Source organism: Rhagoletis zephyria, unplaced genomic scaffold (genome assembly GCF_001687245.7).
Source record: "Rhagoletis zephyria isolate East Lansing unplaced genomic scaffold, Rhagoletis_zephyria_1.1 Rzeph_scaffold_00295, whole genome shotgun sequence".
NCBI classification, from domain to species: Eukaryota; Metazoa; Arthropoda; class Insecta; order Diptera; family Tephritidae; genus Rhagoletis; species Rhagoletis zephyria.
In genome coordinates this window covers 66,167-89,920 of record NW_016157379.1, presented here as the reverse complement: position 1 = coordinate 89,920, position 23,754 = coordinate 66,167, and the positions used below count along the sequence as shown (strand labels likewise).

The 23,754-nt window shown below is 35.3% G+C and overlaps 1 protein-coding gene across 4 annotated transcripts in view; it reads left to right on the top strand.

The window, feature by feature from the left end:
- PAN2 (PAN2-PAN3 deadenylation complex catalytic subunit PAN2) overlaps positions 1-18,029 on the top strand; it is a 25,623-nt gene extending 7,594 nt beyond the window's left edge. For 2 of the 4 annotated variants that reach the window (XM_017610253.1, XM_017610252.1), the window contains exons 14-19: positions 8,301-8,484; positions 8,565-8,781; positions 8,936-9,159; positions 9,519-9,740; positions 17,355-17,464; positions 17,519-18,029. In XM_017610253.1, the coding sequence (XP_017465742.1) occupies positions 8,301-8,484; positions 8,565-8,781; positions 8,936-9,159; positions 9,519-9,740; positions 17,355-17,464; positions 17,519-17,688 (1,127 nt within the window). In that variant the 3' untranslated portion in view covers positions 17,689-18,029. Of the gene's footprint in view, positions 1-8,300; positions 8,485-8,564; positions 8,782-8,935; positions 9,160-9,518; positions 9,741-17,354; positions 17,465-17,518 lie in introns of those variants that run through there. The other 2 variants (XM_017610254.1, XM_017610255.1) reach the window with 2 other exon arrangements.
- The last annotated feature ends 5,725 nt before the right edge of the window (positions 18,030-23,754 follow it).

Here is a 23,754-nt window from a genome sequence, read left to right as displayed (position 1 = left end):
TCGTTTGACAGGCTTGAGTGCCAAAGATTAAAGTGCGCATTAAAGTCGCCTACTACCATACGGTTTTCAGCTCTGAGGAGCGCACCTATGTCAGGGTGATATCCTGCCGGGCAGCAGGTGACAGGGGGTATATAAACGTTAAATATTTCGAGGTCAACATCGCCTGACCGGATAGCAATGCCCTGACATTCTAGGGTGGTATCCCTGCCGTCGATGTCTGCTTCGATAAGACGATACTGTACGGTGTGGTGCGTGATGAACGCTAAGCCACCACCATTATCTCGCTCGCGATCTCGACGGTGCACGTTGTACCCGGCGCAATTCAACAAAGTTGAATTGCTGTGCAACTTCGTCTCTTGGACCGCAGCTATCAATATACCATGCCGACACATAAAGACGGTTATCTCCTCAATCTTGCTCTGTAGCCCGTTGCAGTTAAATTGAAGGAGCTTCATGTGGTTCGGGAGACGTGTCGTGATGTGGGGTGTAAGTGAGGTGTATGTTCTTGCCGCCGTTGGCTGTGTGTGCTGCTGAGGTGATTGCCGCCCTGTGGTGGTGGTGGGGGGCGTCGCAATTGAAGTCTGCGACCGAGCAGCGCAACACGGGCCCTCGAAGTTCCCCGTCCAATCTCGCGTGGTACGCAGACCTGAGCATGCCCTAAAGTGGCACCAGCCAAGGCAGGTGTTGCACTTGACTGATGTCACATTACGGAATATCCTGGTCTGACATACCGTGCAGATTGTAGGGGGAACCAGGAGTTGTTGGCGGCGGCGTGTGGGTGGTGGTGCAATTGTGTGTGTTCTGTGGTCTGTAGCCGTTGTGGTGTAGTCTATTGTGTTGTGCTGTTGTGCTTTGGTGTTTGTGTGGGGCTGCTCAGGTGGACTGGGGTTAGCCGTGGAGGCTGCTCTGTTAGAGCAGCAGGGGGCCACAAAAGACGTGGTCCACTGCCGATGTGTCCGTAGTCCGGAGCAGACTCTGAGGTGACTCCCCCCTCGCAAGCGTTGCACTTGACAGAGGTGGAGGCCCTTATTATGAGTTGCATTCGATTTTCGATCTTCGCTGGTTGTCGAAGATCGAAAGTGAAATTCGTATTATGAGCTATGCAATCGTGTCGAAATTTTCGTTGAGTATCGAATTTTCTGTCGAACAGAATTTTGCTTTCGATGTGGTAGCGAAGTGTTAGAAAATTGTGAAAAATGTATGATTTTGCATTTGTTTTCTTACTTCTTGGCGGGTAGACACTAATTTTAAACAATTTTTTTTATCAATTTCATGCAGTTTTAACGTCGTGAATACAAAACACAAGCTCGAAAGGCTGCTTTACTTGTGAAGGAAAATCCCAATACTCAGTTGGCACGATCTCTGAGAACAAATCATAGAGCTGTGGATAGTTTTAAAATATTTTAAATAGATTTGGCTCACAAACGCCTCTTTAGACAGTCGGAAGTTTTTAGTAAATCTGCAGACAAATTTCTTAAATATATTTTATGTCAAAATATATTGTAAAGACTACACTTAAACTCTCTTAAACATTTACTACTCCTGGTCAGTTCACTAAACTCTCATCCTCTTACGAATCGTTGAACCCCAGAACTTCGTTGTACTAATTTTTACCACGTTTTTATAAACTTGCTTTCTTTTTATTTCATTTTAATTTGCACAAATTTACATAAATATGTATAAGCACACTATTTAGTTTGCTCGATTTGTAAACAAAGCTTCTCAACGGTGAAAAATATGCTATTGTGAAGAACATAAACGAGCGAAGTTCACAATAGCGCTATTCTTCATCGAATGAGCGCCATAATACCAAATCAAAATTCGTTCGATCAGCACTTTCGACCACAGTCGAAGATCGAATGTAACTCATAATAGGCGCCGGAGTTGTGGTGTAGTCGTCTCTGGCATACACAGCAAGTGTAGGTTTCTGGCCCTGGGTTTGACTCGATGCCAGCCCTGAGTAGAAGAAAACGTAGCGAATGTAGCCCTATGGACGAACAACTTCTGAGATACTTCGCCGACCTAAACGGGGTTAGGTCGCCGAAACAACAGCCCTTGGTCGGTTGAAACGCGAGTCATTCCGGTACGTAGAACCGGCTGTCGTGGGAATGACAGGTCCCCTCGTAGCTTTTGATGTGTTTGCACCGTGAGATTTCCATAGAAGCTTATAGTCCTTGATTTTACCAAGATACTTTACCTCACTGATTACGACCTCATTCACCTGACGTTCTTTTGTTCTCAGTTTTGAAATTGTTTTTGTTTTTAATTTCTGCTCAATATATCATAAGACCAATATATCATTCCCACGATAGCCGGTTCTACGTATCGGAATGACTCGGGTCCGGCTGTTTCGGCGATCTAACCATTAGGGATACGATATCGAACCGAAAGTATCGATACGATATGGTACTCATTTAACGTATGGCTCTAAAAATATCGCGTGCCCATTAATACCGGAATAAAAGGACTCCATATCCCAAATATCGATACAAAAATCCAAAAAAAAAAGGATCAGTCGAGCGCATTCGTCTTGACCTGCAGGCTGTATCGGAGACACAGGCGCTAAACTTAAACGTAGAATACGTGATATTATTAAGATCACATTAAAGTTAAAAACGGTATATGAAATATTCGTTCTGATTGTATTGAATTGAATTTAATAAATCAATATGAATTGCAAAATATTAATATAATAGAGAAGCATATCCACATTAACTTCACTCATATGTACCATCAGCTTATAAATAGATATATGTATGCGATGACGTGTGTCACTATTACGATTGTTTTTATTTCCTTTCATACTGCTGAAATTTATATTACTTTTTGTATTAGCTTAGGTCCCCGTATTAGTATTCTCCTTGGTGTTCGGGCTCGTCTTCCCTATCTTCGGATTTGTGCATTAATTAGCTAAGACCTCTGAATCAGCTGGAAATCCTCCTAGATATAGTTCAAAAATAAACAAATCTCTTGCGTCTGATATTGTGATACCTACATATTTCATGTGCCTGATGAATTAAGTTAAACTTGCTTTTTTAAATAAGCGACAACGCTCCTAAATACAGTTCAGAAATAAAACCTTTTTAAACCCATTTCATTTGATACCCATATTTTTAATAAGTGCCTTTAACTTAGTAAATAATTTAAGTTTAGCTTTTTAAACAGGTGGCAACCCTCTTTAATATTATTAATATTAACGTTTCACTTCATGTTTTAATATTTCATTTAACTTATGCATACTTCTATTAAATTCCAATTTTAAAATAGATGGCAACCCTAATCAAATATTTTAAAAACAAAACCTTGTTTAGCCTTCTTCGACTGACAGTCATATTGCGAAACATATTTAAATTGTATATCTATTTCCCTTAGTTAAAGTTTAATTTAATTTCTAAATCATATGGCGACTCTGTTAAATAAAGTTAAGAAAAAACATTTTTCACCCATGTAAATTTATACCCATACTTTAATAACAAATTTGATTTATTAAATAATTTTAATAATTTGATAATTTTTACATAGGTGTAAACCCACTTTAATGTTATAGATGGTGAAACTAAATTTTCTTCATACTCCTTTGTTTGACGCCAATATTTCAACATTTCATATAACTTAAATTAATTCGACTTTTCAAACTTGTGGCAATCCCGTTCAAATTATTTTTAAACCAAAACCTCGTTAAACCTTTTTCGTCTGACACTTGTATTGTGATACATATTTAATTATCTAATACTCTTAATTGAAATTGAATTGAATTATAAAATCAGGTGACAACCCTCCTACATGCAGTTTGGAAATAAAGTTTCTTCAAAGCAATTTTGATTTACATACACATTGAAATAATTTATTTAACCTATTGCTTATATTGAACCTAACTTTGTAACAAGGCGGCAACCCTCTGAAAAATATTTCAAACCACAACCTCTTTCGTATGACATCCATATCAGAATATACATTTCAATTTTCTGCCTTTATTTAAGTCGAACTTGCTTTTTGAAACAGGTGGAAAGCATCCCACATAAAGTTAAGAAATAAAGCCTTCTCAAAACCATTTCGATCGCTACTCATAGTGTAATAACTGATTTAACTTAAAAATTTTTTGTACTTAATTTTTTTATCAGGTCGCAACACTTTTTGAAAAAAATAATAAGTTATTGCACATCCACAGGCCAAGCCCTTCAATTTGATAGCTCATTTTGTAAAATCGAACGAACGGTACGGATCTGATGTGACGAAAAAGTTTTCACGTATTATGCATTCATACATATGTACATAGATTACTAAAAGAAAAACAAATCCACATTTACTGCAATCAACATATGTACGTATGTATGTATTTGCATACATACGCTACGATTAGGTTATAAATATTGCGCCATCAGTCACTCAAAAGCCGAAATACCTACACGCACATACTTTTTGTCTCCTTCTCTCACTTCCAACGCATGCACGTGTTTGCAGAGTGATGACGAAGTGATTTTGTATGGAAAATCTTTTATGCCCATATATTTAAATAAAATAAACATACTTCGAATCAACCAATACTTCCTATATACCAAACGAAGGAAAAGACCTGCATTTTTGACTAAAGAAAACAAAAATAAAATCATTCGAGCGGTTTTCGAGCATTTTGGCAATAAAAAAAAATTTGCAAATTTTTTCAAAATTTTTTTGCCTTAAAATGCTCAATATTGGTTAAATTTATATAAAATTTGTACACGACAATATTTCTACTGCCCATAGAACCTTTATCCCGAAAATTAAAGTTATATCTGCAAATCATAAGTTGCTAAAGCACTTTAAGGGCTCAAAATTGACCCCAAAATAAGCCAATGTTGACCGTTGTTTCTACGACAGACACCGAATTGGTTACTTACAGAAAAGTATCTGTCGATAGTTGGCGTAAAACAGTAGGGACGGCCTTTCTGGCACAACATCAATGCCCACGCAACAAATCGGAGGAGAAGCTCGGCCAAACACTAACATATTAGGGGTTGTTGTTGTTGTAGCAACATACAAGGACCTCAAAGGGTTTTGGGGAGTGTTGTTGGAGTGACGATCCTTGGCCAAATATAAATCTGGGTCGTTTCGGTTACGTAGACCCGGCCGTTAGGGGTCTTCATCAAAAGTGATAAACTCTTGATAAACTTGATAAAGTGATAAATTTATCATTTTGATAAATGAACTGTCAAACTTTGTATGGAAATCTATTTAACCAAAGTTCATCACTTTATCAAACGACTTTGGTGGATAAATGTATAAATTTCAGCAAAATTCAACACGCCAACCGACGTGCATGTTTGCGAACGTAATTTCTGCACGGGTTTCACTGCTGTTGCAGCCGGCTTCATCAGCTGGATGTATTTCAGACACCCGAATTTTCCATCTGAAACGGCTGCCCTAACCGATGAGCGCGACAACCTTCGTCAGGCCGATCCCGGAAATCCCCGTATTAGGGATCTCAACGCGGAGATTCGGCAACTTGTGAACGTACATAAGAACTGAGAAGAACCCGACGAAGCGCGACGACATAGTGGAAATCTCTCTCGGAGCGCTGCGCGAGCTACTTTAGCCGACAGTTCAGGTTCCATTGGGAAGGCCAAAGCCAAAAGCCATTGGATCCGACGCAATATGCATACTGATGCTGAAAAAATTGGATTCTGCAGAAGTAGACTATCTCTTCAAGATCCCTTATTTTTCCAAGGTCACTCTCATCGTTCCAGATATCTGTAAAACAGGGAGAGTGGTCCCCCTGCTTAAACCCGGCATATCGGGGCTAACAAAAGAGAGTCTTATCGACCTACAATCCTCCTTTCCCCGGTAGCGAAGGCACTATGCCTTGCTACTCCCATACTATATGAACCACCTGACCCCAACCAGGCATCAGCATGGGTTTCGTATAGTGCACAGTACAACAACAGCACTTACCACCATAAACACCTAGACAACCGTCTTAGACAACCGTCTACACAACCGAAACCGTTCTGTGAGAGAACAGTCCTAACATCGATGGATTTGTCATTTGTGTGTTTGACACCGTCATCCACTTCAGACTCTCACAGGGACTCAAACTTGGGTCAGCGAATTATCTGAGTGGTCGCAATTCGGCAGTAATTTTCAGAGACAAAACCAGTAAATGGAAGAAAATTCAACAGGGGGTTCCACAGGGTGGTGTCCTTTCCAAGCTGCTGTTTAATTATTACATATCAAAGTCCATCACACACCAGAGGGAGTTTCAATTGTCTTCTATGCTGACGACTGCTTGATAATGGCGTCTCGGAATGCAATTGATGACTTGTGTCGAAAGTAAACAGTTATCTCAGCGAAATTTCACGCTCCCTCATGCAAGGAGCTTAACCCTTTCCCCTACGAAGTCCTCGGCAACCCTATTTACCACCTAGACGAAGGCAGCCAGACTACAGGTAGCAATTCATGTCGATGGCGACCCAATTCCGACGGTGAGTAACCCAAAAAATCTCGGATTTGCTTTCGACAGTACTGCTCTCCTTCTCGGCGCATACAACTGCAATTGTAAATACAGTACCGCGTGATCGCCGGGGTCTCAGGGAGTCAGTCTCGACTTGCATCGTCTCCCGACCTGTGGAGGATGTTTTGGAACACAACCACAGAGTCGCACTTCGCCCAACTTCGCTCTGGATATTGCAGCATCCATTCGAAAAACGAATTTTTTGAACAATGGGAAAGTTACACCGAAAATTGTAGAATTTGCACCACTTTATGTTTGCAATTTTTATTATGAGTGTTTGCTAAGCAAACAACTTATACAAGTTGCTACCAGTTTCTTACCAAATCGTGTTCGTTTGGCCAAAAAAACAGTAAAACTTGCAAGGAGAGAGAACAATTTTGACATTTCATTTGGGGGGAAGGGGAAGCAGGATGGTGGCACACGGTTGCATTTTTGTCAACAATAATTTGAATCAACAAGTTCGTTAAATTTAAAAATTAACAATGCTGTTGCGATTTACTAATGAAAGAAGTATGTAAATATTTGCTTATTCAATTAATTTAATAATTCCAAACATTTGAAAGGTACTCGGCTGAAAAAACTATATTCGTAATCTGAACGCAGTTGACACCACTGTCGATATAGGTATTCCGACAGTGACTTCCACAAAGAGATTAAAGCGTATGTTGAAGAAAGACAGAATAAGAGGAAATATACGTATAGGTCCTGTTTTGTTGTTGTTGTGAAATAATTTAAAAAATTTATTATGTTCGTAATGCAACCGTGGACGCCAGCTGGCAGTGAAGCTAGCAAAAGTTTGATAAATCGGCTGACTTCCAAAACGTATCAATACAACTGTTTGTATATGCAGAGTTGCGACACCTTGCAACCATATACGTTGCATATTTTAATATAGCAATTAATATTTTTTCTGAATTTTCCATTTTTAAAACACCAGTGGTAACAAATAACAAACGATGTTTCTGATGCGCTGATTGCTCTAGCGATGCGTTTCGATAAATTTTCGGATGCGTTTTGGAAAAGTATACATTGTCAATATTTTGTAGTTCGGCGTTATGGAACATTATACTTTGTAGGTATGCAAAGCAATTGACGTTTGAAATTCAGCCCTCCTGTTCGCGCAAAACTTAGTAAGTTTCACTCTTTGGGAGAGTAAGATACCTTATTCTTTGAATTTTGCTACTCGCTAATTCTTACTGGCTTTTGCATAGCGAACAGAACTATTATAACCATGTATTTCTGAGAGTGGAAGGAAGAATACTAAAATTTACCGAAGTTCCATCATATTTATTGATTGGTGCCATATTATTTGCGAATTGTAGACGTTACAGTTATGCAATTCTCTTTAAATTTTATTTATTTTTACATATCAACTTGAATTGTCTTTATTTTGACATCATTAGCTTTTAAATCGGTTACGCAGTTTAGAAAATATTAATATTTTGAAATATCAAATTAAAATTTATTTGTTGAATTGGTACACTGTTACCGTTTTCGCATATTCTGCTTTTACGATTTTCTCATTACATTCATACTGTGTTCGGTTTTCAGTTTCTTTATCTCTTTGAGCTGTAAAAAAGTTGGTCATATTATGTATGCCAGCTAACTCCGTCTCACTTTGGTACAACCCCGTTGAAACAACACGTTTCCTGGGCCTACCATTAGTTGAGCTTCACAAAAACAAAAAGGTGCATTACAATTTCAATGTCAAGAAAAATTTTGCCCTGACGACAGCAAATATGTTTTACGGAAAATTAATTCATATCTATATTTAAAATATTATTCTAAGTTTCTAACTTCTTCCTTTCGGTAGCTTCCAACAACGATTCATTTCGTGAATATGGATTGCATGCAGTGGTCTGCCAAATCGACGATGGCACCCAAAAGAATTTGGTTTCGCTGATTAAAGTAAGTAAAAAATATCATACATTGAAAATGGCGGCTGGCGGCAACAGTGGTGAAGAGCAACAACAATGGTATATTTTTAATGATTTCAGGCAAGTAAATGTCCTCTAATTTTAACGTAAACAATATATACCCTTTTTAATTACCGCATTACCTGCAATTTAATTTCCAGCGTCTCACCAGTTTCAATACAAGAATCTGTTTGGTTTACCCTCGATTGGAAAGTGCCTTGTGTACTTTTCTACAGCAGCATAAGTACGGATGCGCCAGTTCCATCTATCACGCCTGCTGTAACCACAGCTACAGCTACAGTTACAGCAGCTGCGAAAAGTGATATACAAAGCATCAGCACGGAAACGGAATTTGCCCATCATAACCCATTCATACAAGTAAACTAAGTATCTTTTGCTTTCTTTCTTTCTTTACTTTATAAAAAAAAAAATCGAACAAATGACGACATTCGTTTCTTTCGTTCTTGGTGTTTTTGGTTAGAAATGCTAAAATAAATTTAATTTATTTATCATTACCTTACCCTTATTGCAGGATATAACAAATCCTGTACAGCTAGCGCCAGCGCCAAACAGCATGGGCGATGTATTATTTAAGCCATTGCAAACGAATGAAATGCCACAGGCAGGTGATTTGGTCGCTATGGATGCTGAATTTGTCACATTGAATCCCGAAGAGAACGAAATACGTCCGGATGGCAAAACAGCAACCATAAAACCATGTCACATGAGTGTGGCGCGTATTTCATGCATACGCGGGTAAGCGGATAAACAGCGCTGTCGTCTCAAGATACCCATATATGTACAACAAACAGAATGCGAAGTTGCTGGTAGTTGGTGTGTGTGGGCGTGTTGAAATTAAAAGTGATGCTGGAAGCTTTAATCGATCAAAATCGAACCCGAATACACACCAACTATGCCGTAATTCGAGCAGCAGCTTCAAGCATTGCTTACAAACTTTAATTCCCTAATTTTTATTATTATTATTAATGGTGTTAATTTGCTTAATTGAGTTGCTTTTTTAGTTGATTGATAATTGAAAATCTGTTCCTTAAGTTCATATGGCACACATCTTGGCATTTGTTTACTTATTCAAATATGCTTTATGTTGCCTCCAGTCAAGGTCCTGATGAAGGTGTACCTTTCATGGACGATTACATATCAACGCAGGAGAAGGTCGTCGATTACCTAACACAATTTTCGGGGATAAAACCGGGTGATTTGGACGCGAACTTTAGCAGTAAACGACTGACAGCGCTCAAAAATTCATATCAAAAGTTGAAGTATTTAGTGGATGTTGGTGTTATTTTTCTTGGACATGGATTGAAAAATGATTTCAGGTGTGGTGAAACTTTTTTTGCTTACAAATAATATTTGCATTTACACTACACTTTAATAATATTTATATTGCCCGCTTGACCTGTAGTTTTTATTTTGCCACTAAATTCATAAATCTCGAAACCTTAAGTTTTTAGTTGTTCGGGCCGTATTCCTAAACGTATTAATATAAAGTATCCATGCGTTTTATTTTTAAACAAAATTAGACAGAAATTTCTAGTATCTGGAACTACAGGTGGGTACTCATTTGTAAATTGGTTGTGCGAATAGAAAATCTTTGTATACTCTGGTTTATAAAAAGACAAGAACGGCATTCATATTTCTAGGGCATATTTATATCCCTGAATCCAGATATACTCATCGGTTTTGCAGATTGGCTGTTTTTTTCGAATTTTGCGAAATTTGCAGTTGCCAAAGTTTTGATGCTTTTCCAACATCAATAAATTTGTATGTATATACCAGGGATGTTGCGAATATTTGCATTCGTATTCGTTATGCGAATTATTCGCATAATTTTACCCATTCGCATCAAATGATACGACTGTTTTGCGAATGCGAATGTGTACATGTGCAGAGAGTCCACTCTAATATTGTTGAAATGGCTCTAACAGCCCGATTCTGTGCACTTGATAAATAAATAATGTTTATAATTTGTAAATTTTTTATTATTTTTCAAGAATTGGCACAGAAATCAAAAGCTCTTAATTAAATAATCAAGATGAAAAATGTCATGGACAAGCGTTTACAAATTGAAATTTCATACAAAACTTATAAATTTTGTTTATTAAAAAATTTGTTTCTATCATTTATATACTGCATGTGCCAGCATTTGAACCTGGGATACACAGAATTTATAGCCGACGTCTCTATCTACTCGGCTACGGCAGTCAAAAGCTTTTTTGCTTTTAAATTCATATTTTTCATATGTGACATTGAAATTAATTCCCCTCTTGTAGAAATCGGAGAGCTTTTTATTTTATAAATCTTGACACAGAATGAGATGGGAGCTTTTACTTGATAAAATTTCTTTACAAATAATTTATCAAGAAAACACAGAATTTTGCGGCAAGTTATGACAGGGTGCGGACAATAACCGGCTAAAAGGTTAAGAGTAGTATACCAAGCAACATTGATGGGCCTTTTACAAGTACATACTGCCAAAAAAGTCTTATAAGCAACCTAGAAATAATTTTAAATTCCTCCAGTGAAAGCGAAGGCTCGTATTTAGAATCTAAAGACATTAAAAAATGTGAAATTAAAGCTCAATTGAAGGTCTATCTTAAAGAAAAACGAGCTCGTTTCAGTGAAAACCCCATCTGGCCCGCAAATATTTGAGCGCTCCACCTGCCAGCGTTCCAGGTGAGCAATTGTTCAGTGCAGCAGGCCTTATATACGAGCCTCTAAGAAATCGCCTCATAGTAGAAAAGGCAGCAAAATTAAAGTAAAATTAGTTTTTTGAAATATAATATGCCCCTTTTGAACTTTGACTACTACATCAGTCCTAGTGCTTAAATAAAAATGTGTGTTTTAAAAAATACTTAAAAAAGGCAAGGTTAAGGTATTCTTACACGATATGTATTTGCATGTGTAAATGACATTTTTTTCATATAGAAATGTCAACATATCGTGTAAAGGCAAATTAGATTTGTTTCTGTACAAAGCAGATGCACATACGAAATAGAAATGTTTCTATTTTCATCTGACACACAGATTGAATCATCTGAGTTTAGTTCATTTCGTTTTCAAAGAACGTATTTTTAAATAGTTAAATAAAGGCTGTGATTTTGACAGACATACACAATTACATATGTATTGAAAAAGTCACATTTGCAGATGCAAATACATATCGTGTAAGAACACCTGTAAGGTTTTTAGCCACTTCGGAAAAATCAGTTGATCCCAAAGCTTCTAAATATTTATTAGATCTAATTTTTGCTTTACTAGTGTTTCAAAAAACTTTGAATTTATTCCATTTAATTGTCTTTTCCCTGATTTTAATAGTTCTATTCCATTTCCGTCTTTATTTCTGATAAACTGAAAGCGTCATCAAAACGCGAAAATTTTAACGCAAATATCTGGTCTAACCGGTTTTTCTGAATTTAATAATTAAGAACCGTTTTTTTTTCAAATTACTTTATTTCGAATAACTCAAAAACCGGTTTTGGAAAAAATTCGAATAATCGAACCCCCAACCATGTAGAAACAACCAGTATGACGAATAGTGCAATGCAGCTGCTGTATACAGCGACGCGCGGGTGACAATTGAGCGGTACTGGAGAGACACATGATTCAATTAAAATGTTAGGAAAATCCTAAGTTTTGAAATGAAACAAAAAAACGCGGAAACAAGTGAACTAAAGATTGGGTGGTATATTACGGATCTGTATACCGTTTTTCTAGATCGGGTCATTTGCCCAAAATATTTCTATGGTAAAAATAATTAATCTATAACAAGGAAAAAATTATCAAATCTTTTGTCGCTTGTATTAAAGCCTGTTCATTTGCCAAAAACTGAAACAACTAGCGATGAAAAGCGATGGATAAATAAACAATTTTTGAATGGTTAAATGAAATTGTATGCAATAGAGCCAGGAAATAATATTACTCATATGCCACATCGTACACGGCCGTACTCGTACATTCTCGTACATGGCGTATGAGTAACATTTTCCATGATACAGTTTGAATTTTTTTCATTCGCAATGCAAACTCAAAATTAAAGTATGTTTGCAAAATGACCTGATCTAGAAAAACGGTATTCAGATCCTCAATCTACGACCCAAACTTAAGAAGCTTACGTGTCCCGGGAAAATTTTTTTTTGCATTTTAGCGTTGTTAGAGGTTGGATAAATATTGACATTTACGTTTTCCGACTCCGTGCAATCTGTGCATTGTGCAAGGGCTTTGCAAGACTCAGAGAATACGCCTAATGTATTTTGCGGAAATTCGTTATTTTGTACAAAGTATGAATTTAATATTTGAAGCCGTTTCCATTGCCCTACTCACTGGATAAGTAATTCCAATTGTATGGCTATTAAAGCTGCTATAATAGAAATTAAAATGTTTAGCTCTAAAAAAAAACACAAATGTGGATTGATAGAACTGTTTACGCGGATTTCAACCATGCAACATTTTTTTATACACGCCGGAACACAAAGGAATGAAATATATGTACATAGATCTTTATTTTTTACTTGCGCCAAATAATTTATATACACCCCGCTTCACTTGATCTCATGATCCAAGCTTATATCTGTACTTGTGGGCATCAGAGAAGTTTATTTTTGATCTAATTTTGAAGAATTATTAATTTTGAAGAAAAGCAGTGAAAATGGAGAAAACACCTTGATTACTTAGGATTTTATTCCACTTTTTATCAAACTACACGAAAATTATGCTTACTATTTTGAATCATTCATTTACATATGTGTATAGTAAAGTTATTGAAATTGAAACCTTTTTAAGAATTTAAAGGATAAAGGATATAGATTCGCATAAAAAAAGCATGAAATGGAGCCAGAGCACCATAGCCAGATGGAAATAACAAAAGTCCTTTACGAGGTCAGCATCTTATTGTCGAGATATTGGACCAAAACGAATGAAAAATGTTGGTGATGATGATATCACAAGGGAACTCAATACACTTGTGTTCAGAAAATGTCAAAAAGGGCATACATGGCTGGAATTTTGAACAGCTCGCATGCCTGAAAGGACAACTAGAAAATAGCGTTTTTTTTCTGAAGAAAAGTTTGATTTTGATGGCTACAACGAATTTAATAATAATTGTCACGATTTTTGAAACGACGAACCTTGTTTGTTTCCTCGAAGAGAATATGGCGGTCCGAAGTGCGATATCGTAGTTCCGTGCAGTTGAAATAATATTTCAGGCTTCCAAAATTACGAATAATTCATGCAAAACAAGTATTAAGGACATTTTTTAACATATGTTAACAAAATTACGCACCGATTCGCACCATAGGAGCTGTAAAAACGAGGATAACGAAGCAAAGTGAGAGTTCGTCCTATTCACAGGACCTAAACTTAATGGAAAATATTTGGAATTGGATGTTTTATAAAGTTTGTGTGTCACACAACCTATGTGATGATTGGCAGTTTTTCTTTCCGGCTATTAAAGTGGTATTTAAGCAGCGATATGTCCTTAATTTTTTGTAGAGTTGTTTTCCGGATTTGAGTTTTTTTGCATACATTAGAATTAAGGATATAGTACCCAAAACTAAAAGTATTATGTAGTAGCATTAAAATGAAGGGTATGTTCTTGTTGGTAAAATCTAGTCTTTTCATTGTGTTAAAAGCCTATTCAAGTGAATCAAAATAATAAGCATAAGCTTCGTATAATACTACCAACAACGAAACAAACCTAATAATATTATTATGGTTCAACAAAATTTGGACGAGTTTGATCTCGAAATCGGGACCGATCTCATCTAATATATTTTTTTAGGCTGATTTTAAGTTCATTTACAAAATTTTTCTAAGACCCCTAGTTTTTGAGAAAAATAAACTGTTGAAGTATCGAAAAAAGTAATTTTGAAAAATTAAAAAGAAAACGAATCTGGTCGTAGTTTTTTCGAAGAAACCGTTTTTGATGCTACAGACGTTACTGCTTCGACAACGCAATTAAGCTGATGCCACATAAAACGTTTGCTTCGCTTTACGTGACAGATTCGCTTTGACAGCTAAGATGAATTGTATGAAAATGCACAAAGCATGCCACATAGATCATTGAAGCTGCAGCGCGAAGCGAAAAGATGGCCAACTCCCATCTTTTTGCGCGCTTTGACAATCAGCCGGTTTAATATTTATTTTGTTTCGTCCAAATTCGAGTATTCATGCTGAAACATAAAACTCAATTACATTGCTGATAATTTTAAAGCAAAATATCTTAAATCCACAGCAATTTTGACGAGTAAAAAAGCAGTGCAAAATTGATTTCTTGGCGTTCATTGTGGCATACCTTTTGCGTCTGGCGCTTTGCTGGCAAATTTATAAATGTCACGCAAAGCTACAAAGTTTTATCTGGCATCAGCTTTACGCACACATCTCTCCGATTTTATCGCAGTAAAAACTGTCAATTTATAGATAAACAAAAAATATTTTTCAACAAAAATAAGATTCTTAACTTTTCTACATCAAACATGTTTTGTTTTCTTACGTAAAATTTTGTTTTAATATTGTAAAATCCTTCTATTGACCTCTTTCGTTCTGAAAATGCGGCCGTCTGCGATTTCGCCACGACGAAAAGAAGAACTGCGAATAAATCGCCGCAGCAAAATCGTGTGTGTGGTTCCTCATTTAAAACTGTGGTCGGAACACATTGGCATCAACAGAATCGTATAGGTGTGTGGATACCTTTAATGAAAAGCCAATTCATCTGATGGATTCTACGTCGCGTCAATGAATTGTTTATTCATTTCACTGTGCAAAACCAACTTTTCCTCTGGGTATTTGACCAAACCATTTTTTTTGGTGCAAACTTATATTACAGGTGCTATAAGGAGTCAAAGTTCAGGTCTTCGAAAAATTAAATTCCTTATATTTCAAACAATTTTTAACTGATTTAAAAAAAATATATATAAAATTTGTTTTTATAAAAAAAAGGTATTTGTTGCTTAAAATGTATTTTTTTTTTNTTCGCCACGACGAAAAGAAGAACTGTGAATGTTCGAATAATCGCCGCAGCAAAATCGTGTGTGTGGTTCCTCAATTAAAACTGTGGTCGGAACACATTGGCATCAACAGAATCGCATAGGTGTGTGGATACCTTTAATGAAAAGCTAATTCATCTGATGGATTCTACGTCGCGTCAATGAATTGTTTATTCATTTCACTGTGCAAAACCAACTTTTCCTCTGGGTATTTGACCAAACCATTTTTTTTGGTGCAAACTTATATTACAGGTGCTATAAGGAGTCAAAGTTCAGGTCTTCGAAAAATTAAATTCCTTATATTTCAAACAATTTTTAACTGATTTAAAAAAAATATATATAAAATTTGTTTTTATAAAAAAAAGGTATTTGTTGCTTAAAATGTATTTTTTTTTTTAATTGTTATATACGAAGTATACAAATATGCATATTAAACGAAAGGGGATTTAATCGCCTTAACAACGATGTAAATTTTTGTAAAATCGGTGAGTATTTTTTTGTTTAAAATATTTTTTGAAAAAAAGTTAATTTTCCTTTAAATTGTGTTTTCTCAATTTGTATTCACGGAGTATACAAGTATGCATATCAGAAGAAAGGGGGTTTAATCGCCTTTACGACGATACCAATCTTTTAAAAATCGGTTAGTAATTTTTTCTGTTTAAAATATTTTTTTTTATACAAAAAAAGGTATTTTGTCCTTTAAATATGTTTTTTCTCAAATTTTTATATACGAAGTATAAAAATATGCATATCAAAAAGGGGGTTAAATCACCTTTACAACGATATGAATCTTTTAAAAATCAGTTCAAAAATTTCTGAAATATTAAGTTTATAATTTTTCGAAGATCTGACCTTTGACCCCTCATATCACCTGTTATTTAAGTTTCACAAAAAAAGTTATACACCATAAAAATAAAGCCAAAGGCGGACCACGTCTGTATTTTTACTTTTTTTGCTTTTTACATGCAATAATTAAAAATTATTTTTTACAAAAGGTCCAATTTCGGACTTCGAAGTCCCATATCTCGATTTTGGAGACTAACTTCGAAAAACGGAGAAAATAATCTTTTTACTTATGACTCAATCTCTTATAAAAAGTTGGTTTGGTCCAATACCCAGCCGAGTGCTGTACAGTGTTTTTAACCGACTTCCAAAAAAGGAGGAGGTTATCAGTTCGTCGGAATATTTTATTTTTTTTATTTTTATTTTTTATGTATGTTACCGCATAACTTTGGACCACGTCAGATCCGATCAGCGGATCATGAGATATATATATATATATTTTTTTTTTATATGGGAGTTGAAGTCGGTTTTTTTTTTTGCTAAAAATTACTTGTTAATGTATGCTCATATTAATTGTATAGGAGAAATTAGTGAAAAATATTCCGTAAAAGTAAAATACACAGTATAGTAAAATGAAAATTTAATGAATATATATTTTCAACTGAAATCCGCGCAATTTTAAATTTTAATTAAACTACATTGAAAACAAATACCTGCTACATAAGAACTGACTTTTTTTTACTTTTCCTGTATTTTCTCACTCCTTTCTATTCAAGTCATCGACATGAGGTAGAATCCATCAGACGAATTGTACTTTCATTAATAGGCGATTTTTTCTTCGCAAAAACTACTTCCAAATTAATTTTTGAAATTGGGTATTTTGCGATGGTTTGTAATGGTTTGTTTCTCAAAAACTAGACGAACTAGAAACATTTTTTTAAATGGACTTGAAGTTAGTATCAAAAAATCTATAAGAAGAGGTCAGTCCCGATTTCGAGATGAAATTCGTCCAAATTTTGTTGAGCCGTGTAAGTATTTGGTAACCAAATATAAGTTCATAGCCATTAAGATGTAATTATCTATGTATGTAGATTGTAAAATTAATTGCCACATCGGAAGTTATTTAAAACAAATTTAAATAAATAATTTGTATATTTAATTTTTCAGAGTAATTAACATTTATGTGCCGTCGGAGCAAATTATCGATACTGTGCATCTATTCCATCTACCACATCATCGCATGGTATCGCTAAGATTTCTCGCTTGGCACTTTTTGGGTAAATAAATAGTGTTAGAATTATGAGTCGAAACTCTCCTTCTTCATTTCTTAGGAACAAAAATACAATCGGAAACTCATGACTCCGTCGAAGATGCGCGCACCACATTGCAGCTGTACAAGCATTACCTGAAATTGACGGCGGAAAAGAAATTCACCAGCGCGCTCAAAAATTTGTACGATCGTGGCAAGCATCTGCAATGGAAAGTGCCTGAGAAAGATTGAGTGTGGACGGACGGGCGAGCGTGTGTTACCGTTGCGACGGACGAATAAAATGAATGCGTGGATGGACTGATTGTAGAATGAAAGGAGTAAGGAAATTCCATATGGGCATGCTAGTGTGTGAAATGTCGAGATTTTGTATTATGAAACTGAAGTGTGCAACTTTTTAAGATAGTCTTCAACTTGTTGCAGTTGAAATGCACAAAACCTTTTAACTCCACAGATACAGACACACACACACACACACACACACACAAGCATACAGAAAAGTATGTAAACTACACACGAATATAGCGGAAAAAAGTACAAAAATGACACCGAACCGAGAGAAACAACAAATGCAANTACAGAAAAGTATGTAAACTACACACGAATATAACGGAAAAAAGTACAAAAATGACACCGAACCGAGAGAAACAACAAATGCAAAAAAAAAAACAAACAAAAAATTAAAAAAAAAAAACACTACTTTGTTATTCCATTTTTTAAATTAAAAGAAACGACCTTAAAAATAATGCAAACAAGTACCGGGGAAAAAGGATTTTAAATAATGAGAAACACTATTTTTTCATACATAAACACATCTTTGCTTTTAAACAAAACAACATTTATACACTGAAAAATCCAAATGGAAAACATTTTAAAACCATTTGTTTTCTCTACTCTAAAACCTTATTGTACAGTCCTAAAGTTACAGTAAACCACTAGCAACATAACAATCATACCTTGGTCCATTTTCGAACTCAAATGTCTTCAGTAAACTAATTGTACACCCGAAACAATCTCATTATTATGACATCGACGACTACAGAAACAGACAAAACTTTTTTTTAATATTCATCAATATTTATTTTTATTATAAAAAGAGAAAATGCGAAGTATCAAGAGTAAAAAAAAATTATATTTTTGAAAAGTTAAATAAAATCTTTTATATACATACATATATTACAATAGATGTGTTTTAAATTACGCTTAGGGGACAAAAACTCGTTTTTAAAATCACTGTGCATCTCAGATACTGCTTTTCTACAAAAATTTGCCAAAATATTACAACTTTTTTTTAAATAAATGAATGACACATTTAAGACGAAAATTTAACAAGTGAAATGGTTCAAAACTTAATTTTTGAAACACAGATCTCGGTAAAAAATATTAAATTTTAGAGCTATTGAATCGAAACCAGGATTATCATTTTCATAATTTTAAGACTATATTGATATTTTTAAATTTTCTGGTCGAAAACCATTTTTTTTGCAATCAGCTACATGATTGATATTTTTCATTATTTTCGATAAAAAATTATCGTTCATAAATTTTAATTTTATCGTCCTGGCTTGAGCAGATATATTATTATTTTCCAGTATTTTATCGATATATATTTATGGGTTTTATGGTCAATCTATAGTTTATTTATTGTTTTCAATAAAAAATAACCGTCATTCTAGGATGTAAAATTGTTCGGTAATCAAGTGCTTGAGCATTTTTTGCCTCGATATATTGGTATTTTGGACAAAAACAGAAGGATCAAAAATAATCGTTATTCTTGGAATTCGACTTCATCGATCATATGAGTTGTATTACTCGATGATTAGGAAACGTGAAAAAACAACAAAAATAATGTTTTCATTTCAACTTGTCAAAAAAAAAACTCCCGCAGGAAACACTATTTTTAAACAGTCCATTTCAGTTTTATTTAATTAATTTTCATTAATTTTTAATACACTATAATAAAGGCTAATACTATAAAATATAAATCCTAAAGATATTAATTTTAAATTCAAAGTAGGCGGTGTTTTATAGGTATAAATACATCCTCAACCGCCTTAACCTTCCGTGCACGAGGTAAGGTATATAACACCCCAGCGGTTTAAAAAGCGTAATAATTCTTAAACAATAAAAACGGCCGAGTTCGTTTTCCCCAGTAGCAATAAATTCGACGTTGCCGTTATCTTCAGACGTGGTTAGCGAATTTCAGTTCTCTTTTCTTTAAAACAAAGCCAATTTTCATTCCTACTCAAGTTGTATACAACGCTTTTCATTTAAACGGTCGACTTCGGAGCTATTTACGATATTTCGTAGAGTTTTGCTATATAAAAAATAATTATAAGTAGGCGTAAACTGTTTATATTTAAAAACTCACTGTGTGATACCATGGGGATTTAACCTTTCCAAAAAAAAGTTTAAAGTCAATTGCCTAAAGTATGTAAATTAGGGTGGTCCTTAGAAAATCAAATGAGCGATTTCTTCAGTCACAGATCTCACATATAAATTTTGGTCCCCATTGGACATGGTCAAGGCGTGTCGCACAGGGGGCAAAGTACCGATTCCTCTATAGAGGCACAAAAAACTTAAATTAATTTGTTTTTCATCTAATACTCAAAATCGATATTACCATAGTCGAAGATATCACATATAAATTTTTAGTCCCGATTGGAGTCGGGTAGGGCGTGTCGCACATTCTACATAAGTTTACATATATTTGCAGATAACCCAGTCTAACCTTAGATGATGTAGATTCGAAAATGCCGATACAATCGACCAAAACCATTTGAACTCGAGATCGGATTAATTCAAAGTTTATTACCTACCAATTAGTCTAAGTAGGGAGGCTACCCCTAACTCCATCTGCAAAACGACTCGAAACAAATATGTACATATGTACATATGTACATGCAGTATCAATAGCAGCTTTGAAGCTTCAGAAGGCTGTTGTGAAGAATTATTTCATATTTTTGGGCGGTAATGATTGAGGTGGATGGGGAGGTTATGCCAAAAGTCTGAGCTGAAGTGGTGAAACTAACTACGGTTTCGATTTCAGAGGCTGCAAAACAATATAATAAGTTCAATATTGCCGAGGGGTCAGAGCAAACAAATGGTTGTACAGCACAGCAAATGGTTAATATGAGTGGAGCGGCTGCTATGCACCATATATACCAAAAGAATGATGTAGCTCGCGTATGCAGGTGATATCGATATCGTCGGTCTGAAACAAAGGGACGTGTCCGCAGCATTTCAAGTTTAGGAAAAGAAGCTGAAGAGGTTGGTATAGCGGTGAACGAGGACAAGACAAAGTACTTCCTGGCACACGTCCCTATTGGCGGCTATATCATTGAAGTAGTGAAGGACTTTGTCTACCTAGGATCCAGCATACACACCAACAACAACGTCAGCCTGGAGATCAAGCGAAATAACTCTTGCCAACAGAAGCTACATTGATCTTCTTGGTCTTCAACCTAATTTTCTACGTTGGATCTCTTCATACCTCTATGATAGATCACAAAGCGAAATGTTTAAAAATACTATTACTGACACCATTGGTGTTACTGCAGGAGTTCCGCAGGGTAGCCTCCTAGGCCCGATTCTGTTCTTGCTTTTTATAAACAATATTTCGGCAGATATAAAATTTTCAAAAATTTGAATGTACGCAGATGATATGAAACTTTATAAATCGCATGATTCAATTAAAGAAAAGGCTTTGCTACAAGCAGACTTAAACAGCATGGCTAACTGGTGCTATGTAAATCGTATGCTTCTAAATCTGGGAAAATGTAAAGTAATGTGCTTTTCGCAAAAAAAGCTGTTCAGCCAATACAATAGATAACCATAACTTGGAGCGGGTATACAATTTTGTGGACCTTGGTATCACAATGGATCCTAAACTTAATTCTAATCTTCACATTAATGTGCCAGTCAACAAGGCTAAAGGTGCACTTGCATTTGTGAAACAATGGTCAAAAGAATTTAGTGACCCTTATATCACTAAAACCCTGTATACAACATTAGTTAGACCGATTCCGGAATAAGGTTCGGTGGTTTGGAATCCAAGGTATCAAATTTACTCAGACTCAATTCGAAACCCATTCCTACACTGAGAAAAAAAAGAGTAAATGCGCCTGGGCCACACTAGAGAAGTGAAATTTACGATACGAATCTCTTTTTTCTCATAACCAATATACATAAATATGTACATACATACATTCATCTGCTTTTGCTTAAGGTTATATTTTTGTCTTTTTTCTACATAGATCCCTACCTCTACTACAGTTCGTTCTAATTACATTTATCTTATTCTGTTTTCCTTTATCTTCATTCTTATCTTTACATTCTATCGATAGTAACTCCAACAAAAATATAGCAAAATCGGTTGAGAAGGTTTTGGGTGCTTTCGAGAAACTGTTAGACATCGAGGTGCTTTTGATAATACTGCCTATTAACCTATCTTGAGGCCATGGTCCATAGAAATATAGATCTCTCTACGGTCGGGTGGATCGATATAGAGAAATAATCCGTAACCTATTTATTGCCTTCATACAACTGATTGTTCATATATGGGGTTTTACTGTAATATCCTTTATTTGAACAGCTAAAAACGTAAATTTCGTAAGCTATTTTATAAATAATAATACAAAGTCTACTGAGAAAATCGTCGAAATCTATGCTGTATAAGCTTTATCTCCTATACCACTGATTGTTCAGATACCAGTTTTTTCGATATATCTCCGTTATGTAGGAAGCTAAACCCATTAAATTGTGTTACCGGTGCTATATAAAGTATATCTTCCATACCTCTGATTGTTTAGATACGATTTTTTATATATGTATGTAACTCCTCTAACGATGTATGCTGTTTTGCAACCGAGGTTCAAAAGAAAACTCTCTTAAATCACGAAATGCGAAGCAACAACATAAGCTCGGCTATTTATCCGAGTTCAGCAAGGTTGGTTAAAAAATACGCGACTGGAAGGGTAGCGTTGGTAAGTGAATTGTGTCTAAATCCCGTCCAACTAATCACGTGTTTCTTGCCAGATACCAACAGGGCTGCTTAAGTAGATAAAAGGAAATTTTAGAGTTCAGCGTTCTTTGTTGTTGTTGTTGTGGTGATCGGTTGATATCTCAGTCGTAGTCAGTGTTGCCAGGTATTCGGCATGAGAAAACGTAGCTCTTGGTCTGAAAAAACGTCATTTCCTACCCAAAAACGTCTTTTTCAATTGAATGTACAAAAAATTGTTCTTATTAACGTAAGCGACATTTTTTTCAAAAATTTATTTTTGATGCAGAAATATTCCTTGAGCATTTAGATGCATTTCTGCATCAAAAAGAAAATTTTGTCGCTTACGTTATTTTGGCGGTTAGGGCTCGATATGTACGTAATGTATATTAAAATGTCATTTCAACAGAGCACATTTAAAATTCATTGTAAACTGATCGTTAATATAAAACTCATTTTATACATACACTTGTGATCAGCTGACTAAGTCATCGATAGTTTGATCGATTTTGGCTGTTTCTCTTTCGTTTATTTATGTTTATTATTTTTCCATAAAAGCCAAAAGCTCATTAACAAACAAAATATAAATCCACAAAAGTTGTGCAAAAATTATAAACAATCTGCAAATTTTCAGCTAGATTTTCAACTATTTATTCAGAGTTTTTAGAATTTTTGTTGAGTATGCAGTTTGATAGCCCATTAAATTTCAGGGCAATAATGTGCAAGTTTAAAGGGGCTAAATAATAGCGTTGATTTTTAATGGCTGCGTTTCTTTATACATTCCGGATAATCCCATTTCACAGCCGGAATAAACAGAATACGTTTGAAATATACGTTAACATATCATCAGGAACGTTCTAAAGAATAAGTAAACAAAAAAGTTTATTCCAAACGTTCAGAATGAATAAAGAAATTCAGCCAATATTTTTTTTTTTTTTAGACATTTGGTTAGGGGCTCGGTTGTCGAAAATGCTAAATTACGGTCTGCTAAAAAGGAGCATAGCAATAGGTCCATTCAATATCAAAAAATTGTTAGGAATTGTTGCTAGTACTTGCAAGTTTTTACTGGGAATGCATTCAATAACCCAGAATATTTGCAAGAGGGAGCGAATTCGGGAGCTGCACAGCTTTTTTGATGTTTTTGCGAGCGTGCCTGCTGCAATAGATCGGCTCTTCCTGAATTGACTTTAAATGTGCAATTGCAAACATTACAGCCAGCCTTTGAACACGGGATCCTTAGTCCAAGAATCCAGAAAAAAATCTTTTGAAGCAGCTACAGCAAAACACAAAGATTGTAAAGA